This window comes from Parasteatoda tepidariorum, chromosome 11 (genome assembly GCF_982258835.1).
Source record: "Parasteatoda tepidariorum strain Cologne lab strain chromosome 11, Ptep-v5.0, whole genome shotgun sequence".
In the NCBI taxonomy this organism is placed as follows: domain Eukaryota; kingdom Metazoa; phylum Arthropoda; class Arachnida; order Araneae; family Theridiidae; genus Parasteatoda; species Parasteatoda tepidariorum.
Window position 1 is genome coordinate 23,083,737 of NC_141765.1, and position 24,360 is coordinate 23,108,096.

The 24,360-nt window shown below is 27.3% G+C and overlaps 1 protein-coding gene across 1 annotated transcript in view; it reads right to left on the reverse strand.

The window, feature by feature from the left end:
• LOC107452620 (uncharacterized) overlaps window positions 1–24,360 on the reverse strand; it is a 256,452-nt gene that overhangs the window by 69,659 nt on the left and 162,433 nt on the right. Inside the window, exon 4 of the mRNA XM_016069155.3 lies at window positions 12,801–13,130. Within this exon, the coding sequence (XP_015924641.1) occupies window positions 12,801–13,130 (330 nt within the window). The remainder of the gene's footprint in view (window positions 1–12,800; window positions 13,131–24,360) is intronic.

Consider the following 24,360-nt stretch of genomic DNA (forward strand, 5'->3'; position numbering starts at 1 on the left):
CCATGTAAAGCAAATGCAGGTTAGTTCGACCAGAAAGTCCTCCGAAAGCAAATTTCTCCTAATATTTGATCCAGGAGTGCCCTTGTGATTAGGTTCAAAATTATAAGGCTACAGAGTTGAATATTAGAAGCCGTAAACCCAAAAAAGTGAATCGGCTCTTCAACGATCGCCATTCTTTCGATCTTCAACGATCGGCAACGACTTTCGGATTATAGTTATAAAATTACAAAATATATTCAAGGTTTCATTACTGCAGCCAACTTTCTAGGGATAGATTTTAGAATTATATTGAAGATTGAAACTAAAAGAATGATGATTAAATGCCTTTTTACCAACAGAAAATTTTAATGCATTCAAATATCTTAGTTTTTTGCAAGTCATTTAATTATTGAAATCTGTATAACCTAACTACTTACTAAGTTAGTTATTAAAATTAGCTTGAATTATCAATATTAATACCCACTAAATTTATTAATTTGGTAAATCTTTTCTTTCTTTCATTATTGTAGACTAAAAAGATGGAATCTATATCCGAGAATTAGATTGAAGTTTAAAACTGCGAGAAATATGATTAAATGCCTTTTTAACAGCAAGGAAATGGTTAAAAGATTTAAATTATTTGGTTTTATATTCAAGGTATTCAGTAATGACCACCCTTAATAAGTATTTTTAGAATCTTTGTAAGAAAATAAAGTGCAAAAAAGTATATTTATCAGAAGTCACTATTTAATTTTAAAAGAGAAAGAAACAAAAGAATTGACGAAATCTAACTACGGAGTCACTACTGAAAACATAAAAAAACAAAACACACGAAAACATACTGAATTTTTACCGAGGAAGGCAGGGTGAAAATAGGATAAGATTTGTTTGATTGTCAGAGAAAACAGAAGTAAAAAGCAATTTCCAGAAAAAACTCCGGATTTCATCATAAAATCAAACCCTATTGCTTAAATCATTTATTAATTTTAATCCGAAATAGTACTTCTATCTATAAAGTAGGAATAAAATAAAACGATTACACCCAAACAAAACTTTAGACTTCTTTTTATAGAATGGTGGGACTAGAAATATTATCAAATTACATTTCGAAAATCCGATTGAGATGGTAAATGTATCTAGTTTTCACCTTTGGGGCCTTCGTTGGCATATTTCCAATGTAAATTGTCCGTTTTTATTTTCTAAAACGGAATAGATATAAATGGATTTTCCCCTTAATCAGTGTGTTATCACAGCAAATACGAGAGAAAATAATTGCTACTGAATTTTTGTCGGCGATTACACTGTCCTCAAATTTCGCCGTTTCTGAATTATTAGCCTTAGTGAGTGACATATTTATCAGTTTTTCGTTTTAAAGATACGAAGTTATTAACTAGGTTCATATCGCATAAAATATTTTTAGAAGAAATATTTATGCATTTATAATTCGAGATAAAAGAAATGAAAAAAATAGAAATATTAAAGATTACATCTTAAAAAATTGAAGTTTATGTTAATTAACTTGGTATAATTCAAATAGTTAAAAACATTTTTGGAAACTTTTGTAGAAAAAATTAACGCAATTTTGAGTTGGAATATTTTTTGCTTGGAAGGAAAAAAAAATCAAAGTTCGGTTTTCAAATTTCATGTATTTTTAATAAAAGTTTTTTGTAATTTACAGAATTAACGCTTATAAAGAGTGCGATTGGGAGTTCGCCTCCCAATGAGGTGACCAAGGTTCGAATCCTAGTGGTGGCTGATACAAATTCTGTTTCCGACTCGAACCTACCACAGTGCTAGTATAAAATATCCTCAGTAGTAGATGGATTATGGGTTAGAATCCCCTTGCCTTCGGAATAACCGTACGTGGTTTTTCTCTTCAAGTAACGAAAATGCGGGTTAGTTCCATCAAAAAGAGACTAGCTTGCCATCGCTTGATCAAGAAATTGTTGAGCCTTAACCTCAGAGACACCCCAGCTGGAGGAAATGCTTCACTTTTTAATAATAAACCCCAATTCAACATAAATTGATGTTCTTCATAAATTGATGTTTATTCAAGTTAATCATACATTTTTTTTAGCAATTTTCAGATTAATAACTATTATCTTAATTATTTTAAGGGCCATGAATTTAAACATTATTTTTAACACATAATTTAAATCACCTAAAAGTGTTCATAACTCCATGTTTATCATCGGCTCAAAATTGTTTGTTAAACACTCAACGAAGTTTGAAGTGCTCTTCACAGAGTAAACTTACCCATCTTCTGGGCAACTATTTCCAGTGGTTATGAAAATTTGCTTTGTACATGAGACGCTTCGATTATTGTGTGCTATGTAACTTTGAAAGAAATAAAGATTGTGCTTTTAACTTTTACGCTAATTAAAGATTACAAGTACATTTATTTAATGGAACTAATTGGAAAATCTAATATAATTAACTAATTACGCAAGAAAGGAAGGTCCCATAGAAGCCATCGATTAGAAAGAAAAAAATCAGTTTTTAAAAGTTCCTATACGCTTTGCGAATAACGTTTAAACTAGATTAATAAATCATTCTCAGTAAATTAAAAAAAAGGAGTAGTTTTTTTCTGTAAAGATAATTTTTTATCATAATTTTTAAACGCAAACTATTTTAATTAATACTATAAAACGGTTAATAGAAAAGATTAATTATTGTTGTTAATACTGTTAATACCTATTGTTGAAATGGAAGCAAATTATCATTTTTTATAAAGCTATTTCTAGCTATAGAAAATTACGTATTTCCAGGATTCATATTTAATTACCTATCCTAAATTACTAAATGCATAATTATATGTCATTAATAAAAAACAAAATCAGAATTCTGAAAGTTACTATCAAGCGCTATTTTTCCAAATCGAATAAAGTAAAGCCTTTATTTCTCATTTTTAAAAAAAATATTCCGCAGTATAATGGTAATCTATCATAAAAAGTTTTTTAAGAACAAAGAGCATCAAGAAATTTTTTTTAACCTAAAATCCCAGATAGCGAGGGAAGATGGCTCGTTAAAGGTAACACCACTATTTAATTTTCAAATAATTAATTAACTCATTCTTAGATAATTTGACAGAATGCACAATTTTAAGATTATGAGAATAAATTAGAAAGGTATACTGCATATGGTTAAAAAAGTTTTATTTTCCTTTTCAAAATAGCGGTTTTTATACTTGCAGCACGTTACTAGAACTAAATTAATTTTATAGAAAATTTAACAACTAGTTATACTATTATTAATATACTATCGATTGTAGGTAGATTTTTGTTGTTGATTTTATAGCCTTTAATAAATTAAATCATAATTAAACCATTACTCTTTAACACTTTCCTCTTTCCTCATTTTTTTAAACAAATTTAAATCAATAATATGCATATTACGAAAACTGAATTAATAACATAAGTGTAGTTAAATTTTTATTTGAAATGGATGGATATTGAAAAGTTTATTAAGTCCTACATTCATAAAATGCTTTCTAAGAAAACGCCTCACGTGTATAGCTTCGCAAAATTTTTTATTCATAGTTTTTTATTTCATAAAATAATTAAAAACATGTTGAGTAATGTAAAAATAAGTATGTATACTTTTATTTATCAAGCAATCAAAAATTTTAATCAGAAAAACAACTTTTTATTTTCAATTTAAAAAGACTCTCATTATTTCTAGAAAAATAATAAAACTCTAAAGATAAAACTCTCATTAATTCTTGTGCTATAGTTCGTTATTTTGGACAATTACTTCACTATGAAATATTTGACGAAATGAGAACTCTCGAGACTACTTTAACATTAATGTGTCACTTTAGTACATTGTAGGAATTCTCTGTCAATTTTTTCTCTACCTTACTTCTTTAACTGTTTTTTTCTGTACGATGGATAGTACTACAAGTGCTTGCATAACAAGTTAAGCTGTTGCTAATTTACAATACAGCGGTTTTTAACAACTCGCGCTTCCTTTTTGAGATTTTCCTCTTAGGTCCCGGTTTTATTTCTTTTAAAAACTTTTCATGAACTAAAAATGTCAAAAATCAAGTTTTTCTACTTATTTATTTAAAAGAATGTTAAACAGGGGAACGGGTCGTTAAAAGCCGCTTGATTGGAAAATTGCTACCCGATATCGATTCCTGGCGATGGCTGATTACTTATCAACTTATACTCCTTATTCGATATGTTGTATTTAGCTTAATGCTTTTAATGCAATTCGTATCCTTTAACAGTCAATATATTACTATCCTTAATATGACGAAATGTTCATTCGGAGTATTTCCCAGGAAAAGGTTTTGTCAAAAACGAAAATGAGTTTTGAAAATCCATTTTTTTACAGTGAAACATAGAAGTTTTCCATTAAAGGAATGTATAAAACTAGTATATAGACTCACTTAACAGACATTAAATATTAAACTATTACCTCTATATTCATATACCAGTATTATAACATCAGAGGGAAATCAGTGACGTATAAAGATATCAGATTGAATCATCTTTGTATTAGTACAAAGGGATTGGCATAGCTTAGATGTAACATACATTGCAATAAGTCATTGTATTTGTAAAATGGTTGCATTGAAATACTCATGACTAATTTTATCATCAATATATCTAGTTTAATACGATTTCGATCCTGTAAATTTTAATTCATACATATTTTAGTTCACCTTTCAAGATATTTTCAGAAATATTTCTCTTTGAGATTTTTTGGCAACAAGTCGTTCTAACATGACTTTTTCATTATTATTTTTTTTACTTGCTTCTCTAAAAAAAGGCAAAAAAATTAAAAAGTCACGCTTTTAAGTTGTTCTGTAAAGCATTTTGGTGAAAAATAACACTATTTATAAGTATAACACGAAACGTTTCTACGTATTGTGTTGTTCTCTATCGGAAATTTTTCAGTACCTATCTCAAAACAATACTTTGGAACAGTTTAATACAATTTTAAAAACAGTTTTTTAAGGAGAGTTGCTTATCACTAAATTGCTTCAAGATCTTTGGATATATTAAGGAATTTTAATAGGTAAGGTCTAGGCTTGCTACAATAACAACTCCCTTTTGTTGTCAAATACATAACATTTTCTGAAAACACATTTATATTAGAGGATAAATTTCATTTCTCTAGAGAGAAAAGAAGGAATTAGTTTTAAGCAATTTTCATTTTTAAAGCTGGGTGAAAGCTTTATTTAATAATTTGAGAATATATTAAACAGATTATATTATTTTTGTCCCTACCTTTACAGTCGAATAATTGGAGGAACAGAAATTCTACCTTGGGTTTCACCATGTCATTCGAAATAAAATATTATCTTTAACGTGAAAACATGTATATTTTTTGTATAGATATTTATAAATTTCTAGTAAAGAAAATTACTATTTATAGTTTTAGTTAAAAAAAAATGTAAAGTAGTAATAATTGATTTCAAGTTAAAAAGAATTAATTGGTATTAAGAGTTTCAGAAAAAAAACCTACTTATATGAATGCATTTTCGGAAAATTAAGGAAAGTCTCACAACAGATAGAGTATTAATATCTCCAATTTGTCCTTTTTTTAATTATTTTTATTTAATTAGAGTTGATTGAAAGTTTACCCTAGATATAAAGCTCTGCTTTTTGGCAAATCAGTAATGCTTGATCTGAATTTCCATATTTTTTACAGTTAATTTGTCATGAATAACAAGATTTTTGACGAAAAGCGAACCATCATCTCACTGCACTCTGGTTGTACTACAATTTTTTTTAAATCTGAATTTAAAGCCGTCTCACATAGTGACAGAATCAAGAGTTTCTTCATTTGCTTAGCAAGGTGGTTTTTCGGATTTAACTTTTGTCTACGTCATTCAGTTACATTTCTAGTAGTTAAACTAAAGCTCTTGACTAGATTCGTATCTTCAAACAAGTGAAGATAATAATTTCGTCAATCTGACGAAATTTTCAATCCGAGCATTACCTAGGAAACGTGAATTCTGAGTGCTCATTTTGTACAGTGTTCGAATCACTTCCGAAACATCTTACGTTTTCATGTTGATTTTTTTAAAGGATTGTTTTGAAGTAAATTTATTGAACACACAGTAAATAAAAAAAAGATACATTTATTTTTTACATCATGAAGATGATCTACATATACTTAAAATAGTTAGTGAAAGAAATAGTGTGAAAACTAAATGCGCGCATGATCGATTTAGAAAACTCCTTTCTGAAGATTTTAAATCGAATTTTATAAAATTATAATCAAAAATGGAGGTATAGTTAATAAAGATTCATACAAAATTAGAGTGTATAATTTAATTGACAAAACATTATAAATTCTGTTTTAAAAAATTCTACATGCATCTAAACTATTTTTATAATATTATACATGATGTAAAAGTTTAAAGTTAATGGATGAAAGTTCGGCAATTAATTTAGTCTATGAGTACTAAGTTTCTTTCTTTTTTATTTTATTCATTTATTTATTTTTGTGAGAGCATTAATTCAAAAGAAGCCATTTTTTTTTAAAAAAAGCTTTGAGTGCTAGTTATTATGCATTTTAGCTTACACTTTATACAATTTTTTTTTTAAATTTACATGTTGTCGAATTTGAATTTGCATGCTTATCTTTTTGATCTTTATAAGTATTAATTACGTTTTAAAAAATTCAAATTTCACTTTAAACTAGGTTGACTCAATTTTTTTACTTGTGTTTGTTTTGATTCTTGTTTCACGTAAGAAACTTTTCTTTTTTTTATAAATTCTATTTAAAATATTGATAGAAACACAGGTTTTCATTCAGTAATAATTTCACTCATAAAGTATACAGTGTAGAGTTCAGTTATGTATGAGACAATATGTATAGAGGAACTTTGCAAAATAAGCACTCTTTTGATGAAATGTTTAAAAATCTGTTTGTATACATGTGGCTGAATTTTTTATTGATTTCATTTTAATTCATATTAATCCTTCAAAGTGCTAAGAAGCGAGCGATTTATGTTAACAAGGCATCGAGGTCTTGTAAGTGTAGACATCAGACTTCAAAAATACCCGGAACGAAAAATATCCCACAGTATTTCATTATATCACCTGGGCGACAAATGCTGATCATTAAAACGGGAAATAATACAACAATATTCAAAATATTTCTCAACAATGAAGACACTTTGTTCTTTTGCGTTATGTTCCATTTTTAATAACCCTGAATTAGCAGTTTTCATTTTTTGGAAATATTTTATAGCACAAATGGTGCGAAATTAAAATCTTGCTAGAATTTTGAGGCACTCTTTACATTAATTTATTATAAAAGTTTACCTGGACAACATTTTTCTCTCCACTTTGCTGAAGTTTTTATTTTATTTTTTATTATTTAGCTTAAAGACCGAAATCGCAAAAGAGAAAAGGCCAAGCTATTTCTTTTCAACAAAGTCTAATCTTTACGTGATGTGAAATGAAATTTTTTATGTGCACGGAATAGAAAAGCCTTTTTAATATACTAAAATTTCAGTGGAAGAAAATAAACTACAGTACATGTAACGAACGTTTTGGTATTACGAATACTAAATATATATAATCAAGGGTCATTTCCAAATTTGTGAAAATTCGACTGAGAATTTTAATAATTGTTGCAAATAAAGGTTACATTTTTGTGATTTTGTAGAAAATCCCAAAACCCAGAGATTTGTCCACCCTTCTTACGACAGGCTCTGTGTTTGTAAATTTTTGAAAAAGCTACCAATAAATTTCAAAATCTAAAATTAGTGCAGAATCTGGTTCTTTTTTTCATCAAACCATTTTTGGTGAAGGAACCAAAATAGTCTGTTTTTGTACATCAACGTGCAACAGTGGCTGTTTTAAAATTATGAATTAATGACATCTGACGTTTTTGTGAAGGAACCAAAATAGTCTGTTTCTGTACATCAACGTGCAACAGTGGCTGTTTTAAAATTATGAATTAATGACATTTGACGTTTTTGTGAAGGAACCAAAATAGACTGTTTTAAAATTATGAATTAATGACATCTTCGACTCCATTTTTCAAAGGAAGAATTTTGAGAAGTGCAAATTTTTAAAATGATAAATCGTGAAGTATCAATTTTAAAGGAAATATTTTGTAAAGTGCCCGATTTCTTGATAATATACGTGCAAGGTCGGCTTTTGCGATATTTGAGAATGGTCTGTTAAAGGAACAAAATTCTTCCTAAAATAACCTTTTACATTTTCTTTCCATCTCTTTTTTTAACTTCAAAGAAAATTATTTTCATAAAATAAAACTTAAAGTTAAAAAAATATTGTTATCATAAAAGAGCCTTAAAAAGCAGTCAATATGAATAAAGGATAAGGTAATAGAATGATTAAATAATGATTAATTAGCAATTTTAGTGATTGATAGAGGAAAACAATGAGCCAAGCACAGATAATGAATTTTCCAATTTCGCGATAATAAATCATGCTATAGACAGAGAACAGCGAATATTTAAGTGAAGATACACAGCAGTTACTATGATTGATATCGATTAAGCCTAAAAATATGTCAATGCAATTGAAGAATAACTAATTTTCCATTTGTAGAGAACTGCGAGCAATAAAACATTAATTAATCATTAAAATTCGAAATGGGATTAAAATAAACCATTATTTACAAGCTTTTCATGACTGATTTATTTAAATTTACAGACATCATGCATAACATTAAGAATTGATAAAAGCAACATGAAAAAAAAAAAATTTAAATTCCCCAAACCATTTTAGTTCAGTTCATTTTAGTATTTTTTTTTAGTTTCAAAAAATACTAAAATAAATGAATGGTCAATTTTTAGGAGCTAGCAACAGCTACTTATTAATAAGTCAGTATAATTTTTAGGCGCAATGGCGACAGGGCTTAATGAATTAGCAGAACCTTCCATACATAATCTGCTGATTAAAATGTAAACAAAAACATTCTTTGTCGAAGTATTTTTTATAAAGTTTTCTAATTAAACATTTACAAAGATCAGTTAAACGCTTAGAGGTTTAGGACGTGCAAGTCTAACTCGACTAGGAGGTCAAAATAAAGTACTGTTGATCACACTAATGGGCAAATTGAGAAGAAAACTATTGAAGACTTACTTTAAATATATTTTAAATTTTTTGAAAACGTTTTTTCAAACTGATCTATCAAAAATTGATCAAATTTTTTTATTTTGCTTTAAAATTTTTTCCCATGACCATTAATGGGAGATTTGACACTCAATATTTTTTTATTAAATTTAAATATTTATTTAGTGATGAGCACTAGATTGAAGAATGTTATCAAGCAAAATCACATGTTGTTTCCACACATTTCGAATTTGTAGGTAAATTCAAGAGAAAATGAAATGTCAGCTTCATCCAGAAAAGTATTTATTTATTTTGTAAGTTTCTCTCCCCTGTGTCAATTCAATTTTGTGTACTAAGATCAATATACTAAAAGACAATATATTTATTGTTCACTGTTAATGTGTTTCTTTTTTAGTATTTTTACAAACTGGCTTCCAAGGGAGGTTTGACTCATTGTACCAGATCAAGGATATTGACATATCATAGCTTTGAAACTAAGCCGCTGTAACTCAAAAAAGTCGAAAAATGAGATTTTTGGGTCATTTTGTGTAAAAAAAGTCATCCTTTTAGAAAAACAACCTGTTATCTTTATAGTTCCATAAAGTTAATTTAGAGAGCAGATAAATCGTCATCGCATTGCCGCGATTAGCATTAGCGCGGTAAGTTTGAAATCGCTCTCCTGAAAAACTTGCTTTTTTGAGTTACCACGGTTTAGTTTCAAAGCGACGATATATCCCAGTTTAATAGGAAATCGAGAAAAAGCAGATTTTTGAAAAAAATAAAGAAACGTCACAAATTCAGAAAACGACAGACAAATAAAAAACAAAAATGCGAATAATAGAATTCAATTCAGTTTAATGATTCAAAATAAATTCATTCAACAATAGTAACCCAGATTTGGTACTTCCTTGCACAAAATTATAGCAAGCAACATATTTTTAGACATTTAATTATTGCGGTATAGCTTTTAATAATTGTCATAATGCAAACTTGGAAATTGTTAACTGTTAAATTAGTCAATCTATTTTTAACGTATTTTTGTAAAATTTTCCTTTGTATCGGTAAGTTTATCTTTTCTTCTTATTCTTTGTTTCGAAATGCCTATGTCGTAAAGTAATGCGTTCTGAGGAGGACCTTCACGTTTATTCTTTTAGAGTTTTGAGGGACCGACCATAAATTACAAACGGTAAATAGCGTTTTTGAACATTCTAATATACATAAATATAGCATCAAGTTTGTAACTTGTCACAATTACTTTTGTTATTATATTCAATAATTGCACAAAATTTCGTAAATCTGGTTGAAATATTTATGGAGATATGGATGTTTTTATGCTATAACTTTCTTATGTAGAGAATCGTACTTGGCGTATAATAAAAAGTCCGACTTGAATATCTTAAAAATGCGCAGTTTTAAGCAATTTCCCCTCAATTTTAAAGCAATAAGTTTGCTATTAATTTTAAATAGCTCCAAAAATTTTGTTCAATTTTATTGAATATTTTAAAGTTATAGCAAAAAAAAAAAATGTTTTTTTTTTTTATAAAAATGTCCATATTTCCATAAATATTTAAGTTAAGTTTACGAAATTTTTTGCAATTATCGTAAACCAAAATAATCAATTAAACAAAATAATTGATACAAGTTACAAATTTATTGCTACATTTTTGGGCATAGGGTGTTCAAAAACACTATTGTCCGTTAGTAATTTATTGTCGGTCCCTCAAAGCTCTTTTGATAAGTATGAGAAATCGTATAACCTAAACAATTTTAAACTTATAAAATGGTTCTTTATGTATCAAAGTATGTTATAGAAGTGCTTCCATTATATTGTCCAGTAGTCCGACCCTGTATATATATATATATATATATATATATATTAATCTAAATCTGACTGTAACTGAAAAATCTTTAAAAAAGTAAGAAGGAATTAAAAAGAAATAACAATAGTAATGTAGATAGGAATTGTTTTAAATTTCATTTCATTACTTATTTATTCATTTTTCTCAAAAAAGATTAGGAGGTTTTTCTCTGCCTAGAGCTTTTAAATACTTAATAAGAGCATGCTTCAAACTAATTTTAGCTCCAACAGTTCCAAATTATTTTAGGAGAATCGAGAATATTAGTTATTTTGGTAATTATTTTTTAATTTCACGAACCATGAACTAAAAAAGATTTCTGTATCTTTCACAATTTATCTTCATGGTAAATTAAGTTTCACATTTTTTCCTGTTCCACCAACTAATTTTGTTAATTATCATTAAGAAAGTAAAGAACACCACTTATTACTGGCGCCGTGTAATAAAATAAACTTTTTAAAACACTAAGTGGTAGTCTTGAGTTTGTTGATTTGATTTTAGTAATATCAGACTTGTGGTTCTTTAAGATGAGTTTTTAATTTGTTATTTAATTGAGTACCTCAAAAGTTTTTCTTTCTAGGAAAATTTAAGACTGTGGTTGAATACAGATGACTATGGAGACACTTAAGAAAAATAATAGCAATTTCTTGGTGGCAGAAAAATAATAGCTAATATTGAGCTTGGAATGCAATAAGAAATAAATGTATTTCTTTAAGTAGGATCTTATTTAAAAGCATTAAATAAATGATAATGATAACTTTTATCTTGCGAAACTTTTGAATGCACTTCATTTTCTTGTAAAACATACTTTTTTCATTGAAAATCTCCCTAAAATTGGGCCGAATAAATTAATACTCTTCACAACCATACTATACTGAGAAAAAAAGAATGGTCAAAACTATCAAAATAGGTACAGTGTTTCCAGCTCTACGGAAAAGCTCGGTAACTTTTATTGAAGCTCTTTGGTAAGTATTTAGGTAAAATTAGCAAGAAAATATAGTTTTTAATCTGTGATAAAATTTGGTAAATATCGCAAAATCTGGTAGTTTTATAATGATATATTAGAGCAGTGAATAAAAAACCATTTATTCGAATAAAGCTACCTTTCGGTTTTGTATTTTTCAATAAATGTGTGATAATTAAAACTACAATTTTTAGAACTATAATTTCCGGTAAACCGTAATCAAATGAGCGGAAAAGAATACCAAAAGGAATGGTTTAAATAGCGTATATTTTAGTTTTTTTCTCAGATTTTTTTAGAAATGTCATTACTATACAGTACAGTAATTTTACCAGAATTTCTTTTCTCCATGTATGCATGTTTTTAAACTTAGAACGTTGTGTGTTTTTAAAATGGTATTTCTTTTTTTTCTTCTAAATGTCTTCCTTATTTTCCCGTTTCTTCCTTCTAAAATCTTTTTAATTATTTCACAATAATTAGTCTCTTTGCTTATAATATATTAAAACTATAACTTTTAAATGAAAACAAAATTTAATTCAATTAGAAAACTAAAGTAATGCACTTTCAGAAATATAACTACAGATTTTGCATTACTTGAGCTATATTTTGCCATTTTTTATCATCAGATCATTTCGAAATCTTCTGATTTTTGATGAAACACGAACTCTCAAATATTTGACGAAATTACTACTAATTTTTCAAAATTTTTTTAAAAACATCCTGAGTTAAAACCTGTTTACAGCTTATGACGGGATATATATCACTCATATAAAGTAGATTATAGTCACTCAAAATTAAATTTACGAAAAAGGTCTAAAATTAACCTGCGTCTAAAATTTTTCATTCTAACTACAGTAATATGAATGAAATTTAGTTCATAAAAATCCTATTCAAATTTGGAAGTCTATTGCTTTACAATTCATAACAAATTCAAATAAAATCTAAAAGAAGTACCTTGCTGGCTTGAAGGCCTGACAAGCTTTGGCTTCTTTGATGTGCAACAAGTGATGACTTAAGTGTATTGGCAATGTCATTGACATTGGAAGGTAAACTGCTCCCAACATGATCTATCTGATTAGCGGTGATAGAATCATCACCTGTCCCTCCACTTTCTGATGTTGGCGTCTGGGACGGGACAGGAGGAGTTGGGACGCTGCGGCTGCTGCAGGGGGACGCGCTAGCAGACGTAACAGGTGTGGAAGCACTACCGTTCGTCTGCTGCTGGGCTTTCTGCTGGGCTGCTTGCCGTGTGGCTTCCTTCACCTCCTGGAACTTCTCAATAAACTAAAAAGAAAAAAAAGAGAACTTTTTAATTGCTAAAAATTATATTTTCACTGCAAAATCGAAATTATTGATTTTATCGATAAAGTTTTATAAAAATATTTTTCGATCAAAAATATTATTTCAAAAGTGATAAATATTATTTTAAAATTATACAATTCACTATTTTTTTAGACTTAATAAGAATTTCAAGTTCCTAATGAATATAATATTATGAATTTAAGGGTAAAACTCTTTACTGGTAAACTATGAGTGTTTTAAAAACAATATTAATAATACCAAGAAGATATTAAAATATCTTCATTTTTGAGATTTTTCGAAAGTTTTTTTACTTAACTTAGAGACTTAAGTTTCTTAATATATAGAATAAACTACGATGATATAGTGAATAAGATTCTAAGGTGCTATTGTGAATTACCGAGGTACGATTTTCTTATCTGGCAGCCTTTAACGACCCGCTCTCCTGTTTGGCGTTTTCTTAAATTTTAAAAGAAATAAAAGCTGGCCTTATTATTGAGACCAAAACAACGGCCAAGATTAATATCCCCAAAGAGAGAGCCAGTCGTTAAAGGCCGCTGGATTGCAAATTAGTGACCGGCGAGGGTGAGTCCTATCCTCCATAGTCTGAAGTCAAGTCAGCTTTAAATCAATGCTAAGGAGGACAAAGCGCAATTCTGACTACATTGCCACCATCCTGTTCGAGTCTTAACCTCCAGGAACCCCTTGGTCGACAATTGTGATAGATTGGATGTGAACTAATAAACATACCTAACAAAGAATAACATTAAAAAGGAACTCATAGGCCTAGTTTCCAACACATAATACTTTATATGCTTTCAACACATTTGAGCCTACACTGTAAAAAATTCCGTATCAAATTACGGTATAAAGTACCGGTACTTTGGGCGCATCACCCATAAAATCTATTTTTACCGTAAAATATCGTTCCGTAATTATTATAGTAACACTTACTTAATTGGTAATTCAGTGATTTTATGGTAATTATTAATATAAAAATTAAGGCATATCAGATTTTTTTGTTTCGTAACATGTTCCAGTAAAAATCGATCTTACGGTATACGGTTATTTTTGGTATCTCAATTTGTATAAAAACATTTGAAGATTATTTTAAACTTTCTAGCATATTTGTACCACTATTTAACTATATTTCAGAGACTACTATTTGTTCCTAAATATTGAAAACAATTTATCTTCCATAAAAATAAAATCCTGTCACCAACTTTTTATAAATGCTTTTTTGTAACATTTCCAATTAAACACACGTTTTTATGACATCAGATAACTCCAAATCTAACAGAATGATAAGTTTTATATTAAAATTTATTTAATTGTAATTTTATTCATAATTAAAAAAAATAATTTTGTAATTTTTATTGGTTGTAAAGAAGAATAAAATCAAGAGAAAAGAAGTCTTCAATAAAACTGAAAAAAAAAAGTTGCTAACCAAAGTAATTATTGAATTAAGCCAATATTGTACCTTTAAATGAATGAATGACTGTACCTTTAAATTAAAATATATATGTATAGCCTATATTTACTTCAAAGCAATTATTCATTTGCTCTGAACACGACTAAGGATTCAAAAGTATTCAACGAAGAAAGGGTTCAATAACTAATTAAATAAATTTCCGTTTTATCATTCAAATTAATTAATAAGTCTATTAAGATCGAACCGAGAGAAAATTATGATATTGAACGAAATGCCTTGGCTCTGATAGATTTTTAAATGGTAAAATTTTGAAAGGAATACTTATCGTTCAAGTACGTAATCGTAGATTCGATATTATAAAGGCATTTGAATATTTTCAAATATAAAAAGGACAAGAAATAAGCGTAATCATATTCAAAGCTTTAAATGAAGTTAATTAAAGGTTTAATCTTCGAATTGGTATTTTGGATTTTATATTAGAAGATATATTAAATAGTGAATTTTCAAAGATTTTTCTCCGTTTATTTTAAAAACTTTAAACAATAAATAGTGTTTATTTATGATTAAAAGGAAACTATTCAGCTGCAAACAATTTTTTTTCTAGTTAGTTGGTACTCTTGACTACAAAATAAAATAAATTTTTTAGAAACAATACAAAAAATGAGTTTTTTTTAAAAAAAAAAAATAATTCGCTAATTTGGTAGAAATTGAGAAATCTAAGGCGCTAGTCATTATAGTCTAACAAAAATGATTTTTAGGTAATTCTTCACGAATCAACAATATTTCTTAAATTTTGGTCTACTAAAAGTACATATTTAAGGGAATTCTGTGTGACTACAGGATATGGCTTAAATAGATCAAATTATTTTCCAATAAAGAAACAGAAAATTTATATATTATATACGCGTCCTAGAAAAAACATATTAACAATAAAAATAAGTTTATAATTCCTCAAGGTAATACTAAAAGCATGCTGTAACACGCTTAAGTGACATAAAGATATAAAAAGAATGAAATTCCCGCTTTGAAAATTAATTTAAGTCACTTATTTTATTAGTCAGATAGTCAGAATATTCAATAAAAAATCTATTTGTTTTTAAATCCTCAAAACAATAATAACTACACTGTAAAAATTAGACACTCAAAATCCCAAATTTTTCTTCACTTTTGACGAAATTGTTTGCTTGGAAACGTGTCGACCAAATAATTTGGCAAATTTGAGCAGATTTCGAATTTCACATGTTTGTGGATACGGGTTTTGTCAACAGAATTCGGCATTTTGAGCTAGCAATAATGCAGGATAAACAAAAGGCAAATCATCCTAACAATTCCTTTAAAACTTAAATGATAAAAGATCGCAGTATCCGTTTGTTTATTAGTAGTAGTATGTAAGAAAATACTACAAAAGATAGTTTCAAAGTTATTTTATTTCTTTGGAAAAGCTATATTGTTTGTTATCACTACTTCTAACTTCAAAAAGCATGACAAATCATTTTAATCGATTTGTTCTTTTTTTCACTTTTATGATTTATTTCATTTTTGAAAAAAATTAAATTAATGAAATCGTTAATCATTTGATTTAAATCATTGAAACTTTTCCTTAAATATTTGCATTTTACTACATGTATTAGGGTAGGTAGAAATAAATGTATGATAAAGGTAGAGAACATAAAAATTCCTTTAAATGCACAGCAACGAAATTATAATATAAATTTCATTTATGTTAAAAAATATAATGCATTGAGGAAATAGAAAGGCTTGGAATAAAATATGAACCACAAAAGGTTTCGAACTATATAGGTGCAAAGCCGATACTTTTTGATCGATGTAAAAATCGATCGCAATACGTGTCGTGTGGGAACTACATTCTGCTGGATGTCTGCACATAAAATTCTTCCTCCAGACTGATATATGACGTGTTATTCTCTTTCACTAAATATACATACATACCTTGTTAAAAATAAAGACAACATTACTATTTGAGCAAGGGAAAAACAAAAACAAAATTGAAATCTGACAAAAACTATTTCGTCTTATTTTAAAATCGGCATTGGGCAGTCGCTGAAGTTTACGGCTATCAATGTTTAATTCCGTAACCTTGTAATTTTGAATCCAAAAGAAATATTGGATCAAGAATTGGGACAAACTAGCCTTCGTTGAGGACTTTTTAATAAACCAACCTCCAATATCCTACCTCGCAATAAGATTTAAAGTTTCAAAGGTATGGGAGATCGATAATAAATTACGAAAGAAAACAAGTATTTTTGAACACCCTATGCAAATAATCATGCAATACGCTTGTAACTTGTATCAATTACTTTAGTTATTATTTTTAACAACTGCATAAAATTTCGCAAACTTAAAATATTAATCGAAATATGGACATTTTCATAAAAAATTAATTTTCTCGCATTACGTTTTTTTACTATAACTTTATAAAAATTAAATGAAACTAAACAGAAGTTTTGGAGCAATTTAAAATTTATAACAAAATTATTGACTTAAAATTTTAAAACAAATCGTTAAAAACTACGCAAGATTTGTATTTTAAGTTTGTTCTCTTACACTGCGCATGCACAGAAAAAAATTAAAAAGTTTTTTTCTATAATTCGTCCGGAAATATATATATATATATATATATATATATATATATATATATATATATATATATATATATATATATATATATATATATATATATATATATATATATATATATATATACACATATATGTACACTTAGTAAAACACGGAAATATTTCATTCAGTGAAATTGGCCTATAACGGTCAGTGAAGTTCTGACAATAACTATAATTAAAAGTGCCGGTATAAACAATTCTTTATAATTTTTTGTTAAATTTTTATTTCATTTTAGTCTATTATTCAAAGGTAAAAAGAGAAATGGGTACTTGATCTTTACAATGCTCAATACTCGGAACTAAAAGGCTGGTTTTATAAAAAAACAAAAATTTCTTTTTAACGAAATGTTTTAAAATTAATATATATATATATATATATATATATATATATATATATATATATATATATATATATATATATATATATATATATATATATATATATATATATGTATATATATATATATACGTAAAATAATACAAATTTGGTAATATTATTTCTTGAAAATACTTGAATTTTTTGATACTTAACTACACATACTTACTTCAACGTAAAAAAAACTCATTAACATGAATAGAAAAATTTGAAGGGAAAAAATAAAATAAAAGCAAACAAATGCAACAGATTTTTTACAATATTCGAATTTGTTATTAAAAACGAGTTAACAATTAAAAAAAAAATCATAAAAGAAGAATTGGTCTTAGTAATTAATTTATTTTAACCTGTTTCGGAAAAAGTAAAACACATTACTAGGATAATTTTTTGCACAGGTTAAAAAAAATATCAGAAAAAAAAGTTTTATTTATTTTTTAATACTTTTACAAATGTCAAAAATTCAGCATCAATTTATAAAAAAATAACGAGTAAAATACTCAACCAGAAAATTCCAGACAGCAGTATTTAGATAAAATGCCTGAAGGAATAACTTCCGACGTAGAACATAATTAAATGAAAAACAATGATTGAAAAACATATGAAGAACAAAACATTTCATATGTTGACTGTCGCAAATTGTTAAAAGAATCGATACAACTTTTGAATGGATTATGTAATCTCATTATAAAAAGGAGTAATGAAAAAGTTGTAAGTATTAAAACTTCAATTAGAATAATGCGCACTTGGGTTGATTATTTGAGTACATCTTACGAGCTTCTTTATTTATTGTTCTTTAATATTATTACTCGTACAAAGACAAATTAAAAGCTCAAAATAACGTGAGAAAAACACTTTTAATTAAATTCCCAAGGGGGGTTCGTATAATTAAGAAAGAAGCTTTTTCTCTCAAATAAAAGGCAAATAGATTCTTTCATTAGTGAAAAATTCCTTAAAAGGATTTTGTCTTGACAAAACTAGTTTTATTTATGTTAAAAGCTTGCTGAGATAGAATGAGTAATTTTCTCTACACGGGAAATAATTTTTACTCATTAATTTTGAAACAAGATTCAGTCCTCTTTAGTTTCTTTGATCAGGACTTTTTGAGGAAAATTTAAAATAAATGTAAAAGTAAATTTAACATCCAATCTACAATGCAAATACTTTTCATTAAAGGAAAATTTTGTTTTTCAATTAATTTACTTTCCGTTAAAATAATATCTATATGTCGGCTGACCATACAGAATTAGTAAAAAAATATCGTTTTGCTTTACGGTTACTTTTCTTTGTGTTAAGAAAGCATTTCGATACACCGTAAACATGAAAGATAGAGAAAGAGGGGGAATAGTTATTAATCAAACACCCAATCAATATAAAATTAGAAATGACACCAAAATAAATTAGATAAAATGTTTTTGATTTTATTTTACATAGTAAGAAAATTTTTTTATTTATGATGGAATTTTTATAAATTTCATAAGTAGTTTAAAACTCATCCATATTGTAATTTCAACGATATTACAGAGATTTATAGAGTTAATATGTTCACCTCCATAAACGCACGAGTTTAAACATTACCCCCTGAGGTTTAAAATTCAATCATATTATACAGATTTATAAAGTTAATATGTTCACCTTTATGAGTCATCGCAAGAGTTCAAACATAAAAAAGTAATACTCTATGCACATCGCGCCTAGAGGTTAAAATTGAAACTAAGCTGTCATTAAGAAATCTAAATTAATGTTTAAAAGTAGAGATTAAATACTATATCTTGATGCTTACGTAGTATTGAGTAATTATTTCACAAGTGTAGTGATACTATATTCTACATTCTATACCTATGTTATAATTTTCTTTTTAATATTTTCAGTTGTCATTTCCCTTTTCATGATAAAAAATAAATTTATAAAAAAAATTGGGGATCGTTTAAAAAGCTCTCTTGGGTCAGTGTCTGATCCGTGGGTCATAAGTTTGCCACCACTGGTCTAGAGTAAGACTTTTGGTCTTACCAAGAACTAAAAACTTAAGTGGGAAGAAGATAGGCGTGGAAAAGTCTTTTTAAAAAGACCATCACCCAGGACTGACGTGTCATTAAAGAAGAGACAATGTACCAAACATGGTACATATGTGCTATTTAAAAAAGAAAAGTCTTTGCACGTACTAAATATTTATTTCCTGATTTTCAATTAGCTTCAATAACAACTTCATTACTTTTGACTTGCTTAATAATTAAAGTTGTTTTTAATAGATATATATATATTATACATTTAAACTTTTATAAAATAGGAAACTAAAGTTAAAAGTTATTCATAAATTCAGAACACTCCCATACGATACCGTTCATAAAATCTTTTTCCAAATGATATGGTTAACAGTGACAAATAAACAAATTTGATTTTTCTCATGTCTTTATTGCACTACTAAGCATAAACATAAACATACATGAGCATAAAAATCATAAGCTCAAACACGAGGTGTTGCTATTAATAAATAGAACTAATCTCAAAAAGAAATTTATTCATAAAAATTAACCATAATAATGTTCTATTCCAATTTAATGTTCTTTCCAGTCTCTACTCCACTCCATACAATCTTCTATTGTTGAAAGCAGCGCAGGAAGTCATTAAGTAATACTCGTATGAACTGCATATCCTTTTATGAGCTAAATCAATTTTAACTTCACGGCAACAACATTATTAAACTACTGATTTTAGTTATTCGAAAAACCAAGATGAGATATGATAGTATGACATAGGGCGATCTGACGAATAAAGTTTCGTGTCTTGGGCTGTGTTGTATTAATGAAAAATCCTGATTCATTAAGCTTCTTCAAATTTTGAATCAATAAAGGATTTACGCATTAATTGGATGAAATATCTAGCCTTTGATTTTACCCACTGTAAAAAAATGAGTATTCAAAATTCGCGAAAATAGTTTTATGCTTTTGACGAAACTGTTTCCAGTGAAAAGCTTCCACCGAAACTTAAGTTAAAATTTAGATATAATAGTCTTCACATGTACAGTTCCTGGCCAAATTATTGGACGCACTATAAGATTCTATGTAAAATCTTAATTATCAGTTGATACTATACAGCTTTATTGTTTTTACGCGATTGAAACCGGTTTGCACTTGTTTACGTTTGTGTATCAATTGGTTAACATTGTAATGCAATATGATAAAAATAAATACAAACAGGAAGTGTATAAAAAATCTCCTGAATAAAAACCCATTACATGTATGCTTAAATATAAAAGTATTGCACATAAACTCGTGCAAAACATGTAGTTATTAAAACACTACAGTGCTTCTAATAAATTGGTTTAATTATTATAATATACTATTATAATACTTTATATAATACCTTATATTCTATATTTATATAATATATCGTGTAATTTATTTAATCGTCGAATTTATATTATATATCGTCTAATTTAACCAACTGATATACGAACGTAAACAAGTGCAAACCGGTTTCAGTCACGTGAAAACAATAAAGCTGTATAGTATCACCTAATAATTAAGATTTTACATGGAATCATATAGTGCGCCTAATAATTTGGCCAGAGATTGTATATGAATACGAATTTTATCAAAAGTATTAGCAGAAACATATGCAGAATAAAAGCACACAAAGAAATATAGATAATAGGAAAACATCGATTTTAAATTCATGGCAACAACACGTTTAAACCATTTCGGTTGTTCAAAAAATCAAGGAGGGGTATGGTAGTATGACGTAGGGCGATTTGAAGAGTTAAAGTTCGCGTCTTGTTGTGTTGTATTAAAGAAAAATCCTGATTGATTGGGCTTTTTGAAACTTTTAATCAATAAAGGATTTATGAACTGATTGGATGAAATATCGCGCCTTTGATTCCACTCACTGCAAAAAATGAGTTTATCAAAATCTGCGAAAATTTCTTCGTTTCTGAAGAAACTGTTTCCTGAGAAACACTCTGAGCGGAACTTAAGCCAAATTTGAAGAAATTACTGTCTCTCCTTTTTTACGAACACGAATTTTCTCAAAAGCATTAGCAGAATAAAAGCACATGAAAAAATACACGGAATACTTCATGTAGAAATCTAAAACGGAAAAATAACATTCAAATTTTCAATTATTTATAATTACTTAATTCTTCCTTCTGAAATTTATTAATTTTTTAACGGCGAAATAAAAAACAATATTTTTTTTTAGTCTATATTTAAACAGAGTTAAATAAACTGAAGGGCGTAAAAACTCTTTTGAAATGGAAATATTTTCAAAAAATGCTGAAAGTTATACGAAGTGGATGCGTAAAATTTCAAGTAAAACATCACGTCTTCTAAATGGAATACTTCTTTTTCGATCACGAAGCTTAACGGTTACGAATAAAAAATTATTTCAAAAATGATTTCTTTCTTAAATTTCGTCAAGATATTTTCTATCCCCTGTAAGAAATAATGTATTTGCTTCACGTAGCAAGATACTTACTAAGTTCGTGTTTTTCTTTTCTTTTTTTTTTTTTTTTAAAGAGAGGCGAAAATTTTTTTATTGAACTCAACGTATTTCAAAAAGATTCAGCAACATTTATACTATTCGACAATAAGTGTGATTTTAAAATTAAACAGTGTGAAAATTTCAAATTAACTTGTAGATAAGATGAAATTATTAGAAAAAAGAAAAAGATAAAATTTAGTGCAAAATTTTCCATACTAAACAAAAACATTTAACATAGTTAGTGATAATGATAATTGAGGATAATGATATGTATTTAAAAAAAAGGTGAACATAGATTTTATCACTGAACATGCCATAACCGGTCAAAAGACCGGTTTTTGTATGTTGTATTGTATTGTATTGAAAGTGTTGGTATGTTTAGTGTTAAATAAGTATTAAAATGAACACATATGCACTTATAACCTTAGGTTATTTCAGTTTAAATGCAACGTAAAAAAAGAAATAGCTATGTTCTTTTTTACGCAGTAGGATACATACATGTTTGAAACACGCAGTATGTTTTATACTTGAACAAAATACATACTTAGTTGTTACAAAATGCATACTTAGATAAAAAAAATTAAAAAAAAGATTTAGTAACATTTACTATTTGACAAAAAGTGAGATTTTCAGATTAAACAGTGTAGTTAAGATTAAAATCTTCAAAAAACGATAAAATTCGGAGCAAAATGTTCCATACTCAACAAAAATATTTAACATAGTAAGTGATAATGATAATAGTGGATAATGTATTATTATTATATGTATAATGCCTATAGTATTAGAAGTAATCTTGAACTATATATTATATAAGTATTAAAATGAACACATTTGCATTTATAACCTTAGATTATTTCAGCTAAAATGTAACGTTAAAAAAAAGCTATGTTCTTTTTTACGTAGAAAGATACATACATGTTTGAAACAAGCAGTATATTATTGCACACGTAACAAATATTTAGAACGTGTTTCTTTAATTTTTTTTTTTGAGATGCGAAAAATGATTTATTGAACTCAGCGTATTTTAAAAAGACTATAGTAATATTTACTATTCGACAAAATATGAATTCTTTTAAATTAGAAACAGTGAAATCTCAGTATTAACTTGTACGCGTGGTTTGTAAGTAGGTTTCACACCAGCAATGAAAATTTAGTAGGACCACTTAGGTGGTCATTTTGTGGTCCTAAAACTTAATATAGTTGACCTTGAGAAGAAAAAAATTTAACTTTACAATCAGAAAACTCATGTTATGGTACACATCAAAGATTAATTGATACTATAAACACCATAAAACTAATAAGATTCATTACCCCATAATGATTGAAGATTAGTATTTATTAAAATTAAATGAAAAGAAAAGATAAAATAATGTTAGTAAATAAATTCATCATAGTGATTAAAATGCTGAGACCAAATGAATAAATAAGAAAAACAGAGAAAGTAAGAACTAAAAAAAATATTATATAAAAAGTTATCTAAAAATTTATATAATTTTAAATAAAATCAATTCTATAAGAGCAAAAATATTATTTTATTGATGCAATTATGTTGACAGCAATTATGTTGTCAGTACATGAATGCAAAGAACAGCACAACACGTAAATTTGAAATTTCAAGATTTAATTTTTTTTAATCAGGCACTTTCAGCTATTCGATTTGAATAACACTCAATTTTCCTTACCACGCGTGGAACAATAAAATTACTATAAAAACTTTTTTTAGATTCATGGAATTCGATGCAAAAAATCTAGTTTTCGTTATTATTTTGTAAATTCTGAACATATTTCAAGGTGAAAAATTTGCGATCCATGTGATTTAAAAAAAAAAACTTGAACATATGAGGATAGATACCCTTAGGTTCAGCTTAAAATAATTAGTTACGTTGAACACGAAATAGCAATCCCATTTTTTACATAGGGAGAAATATAAACGTAATATGTATTATGCACACCGCAAAATATATAAAGATATAGTGTGTTTATAAACATATGCAAAATTTTTTTATTGAACTCAACATAGTTTAAAAATGCTTATAGTATTATTCACTATTCGTCAAAATGTGTTTTTCAAACTGAGAAGAGTTAAATTCTCGAATTAACTTGTAGGTAGGACAAAAATCTACGGTAAAGATAAAGATTTTTAAGTAAAGATAAAGATCAAGTAAAGATAGAGATTTTTTTATGCATATATAAGTGAGAATAACTTTCACAAGTCATCAAGTAAAGAAAAAATATTTCATGGTTGAAAGTTTTCCATATTATGAGAGATTTTTTTTTTTAACATTCTCTGTG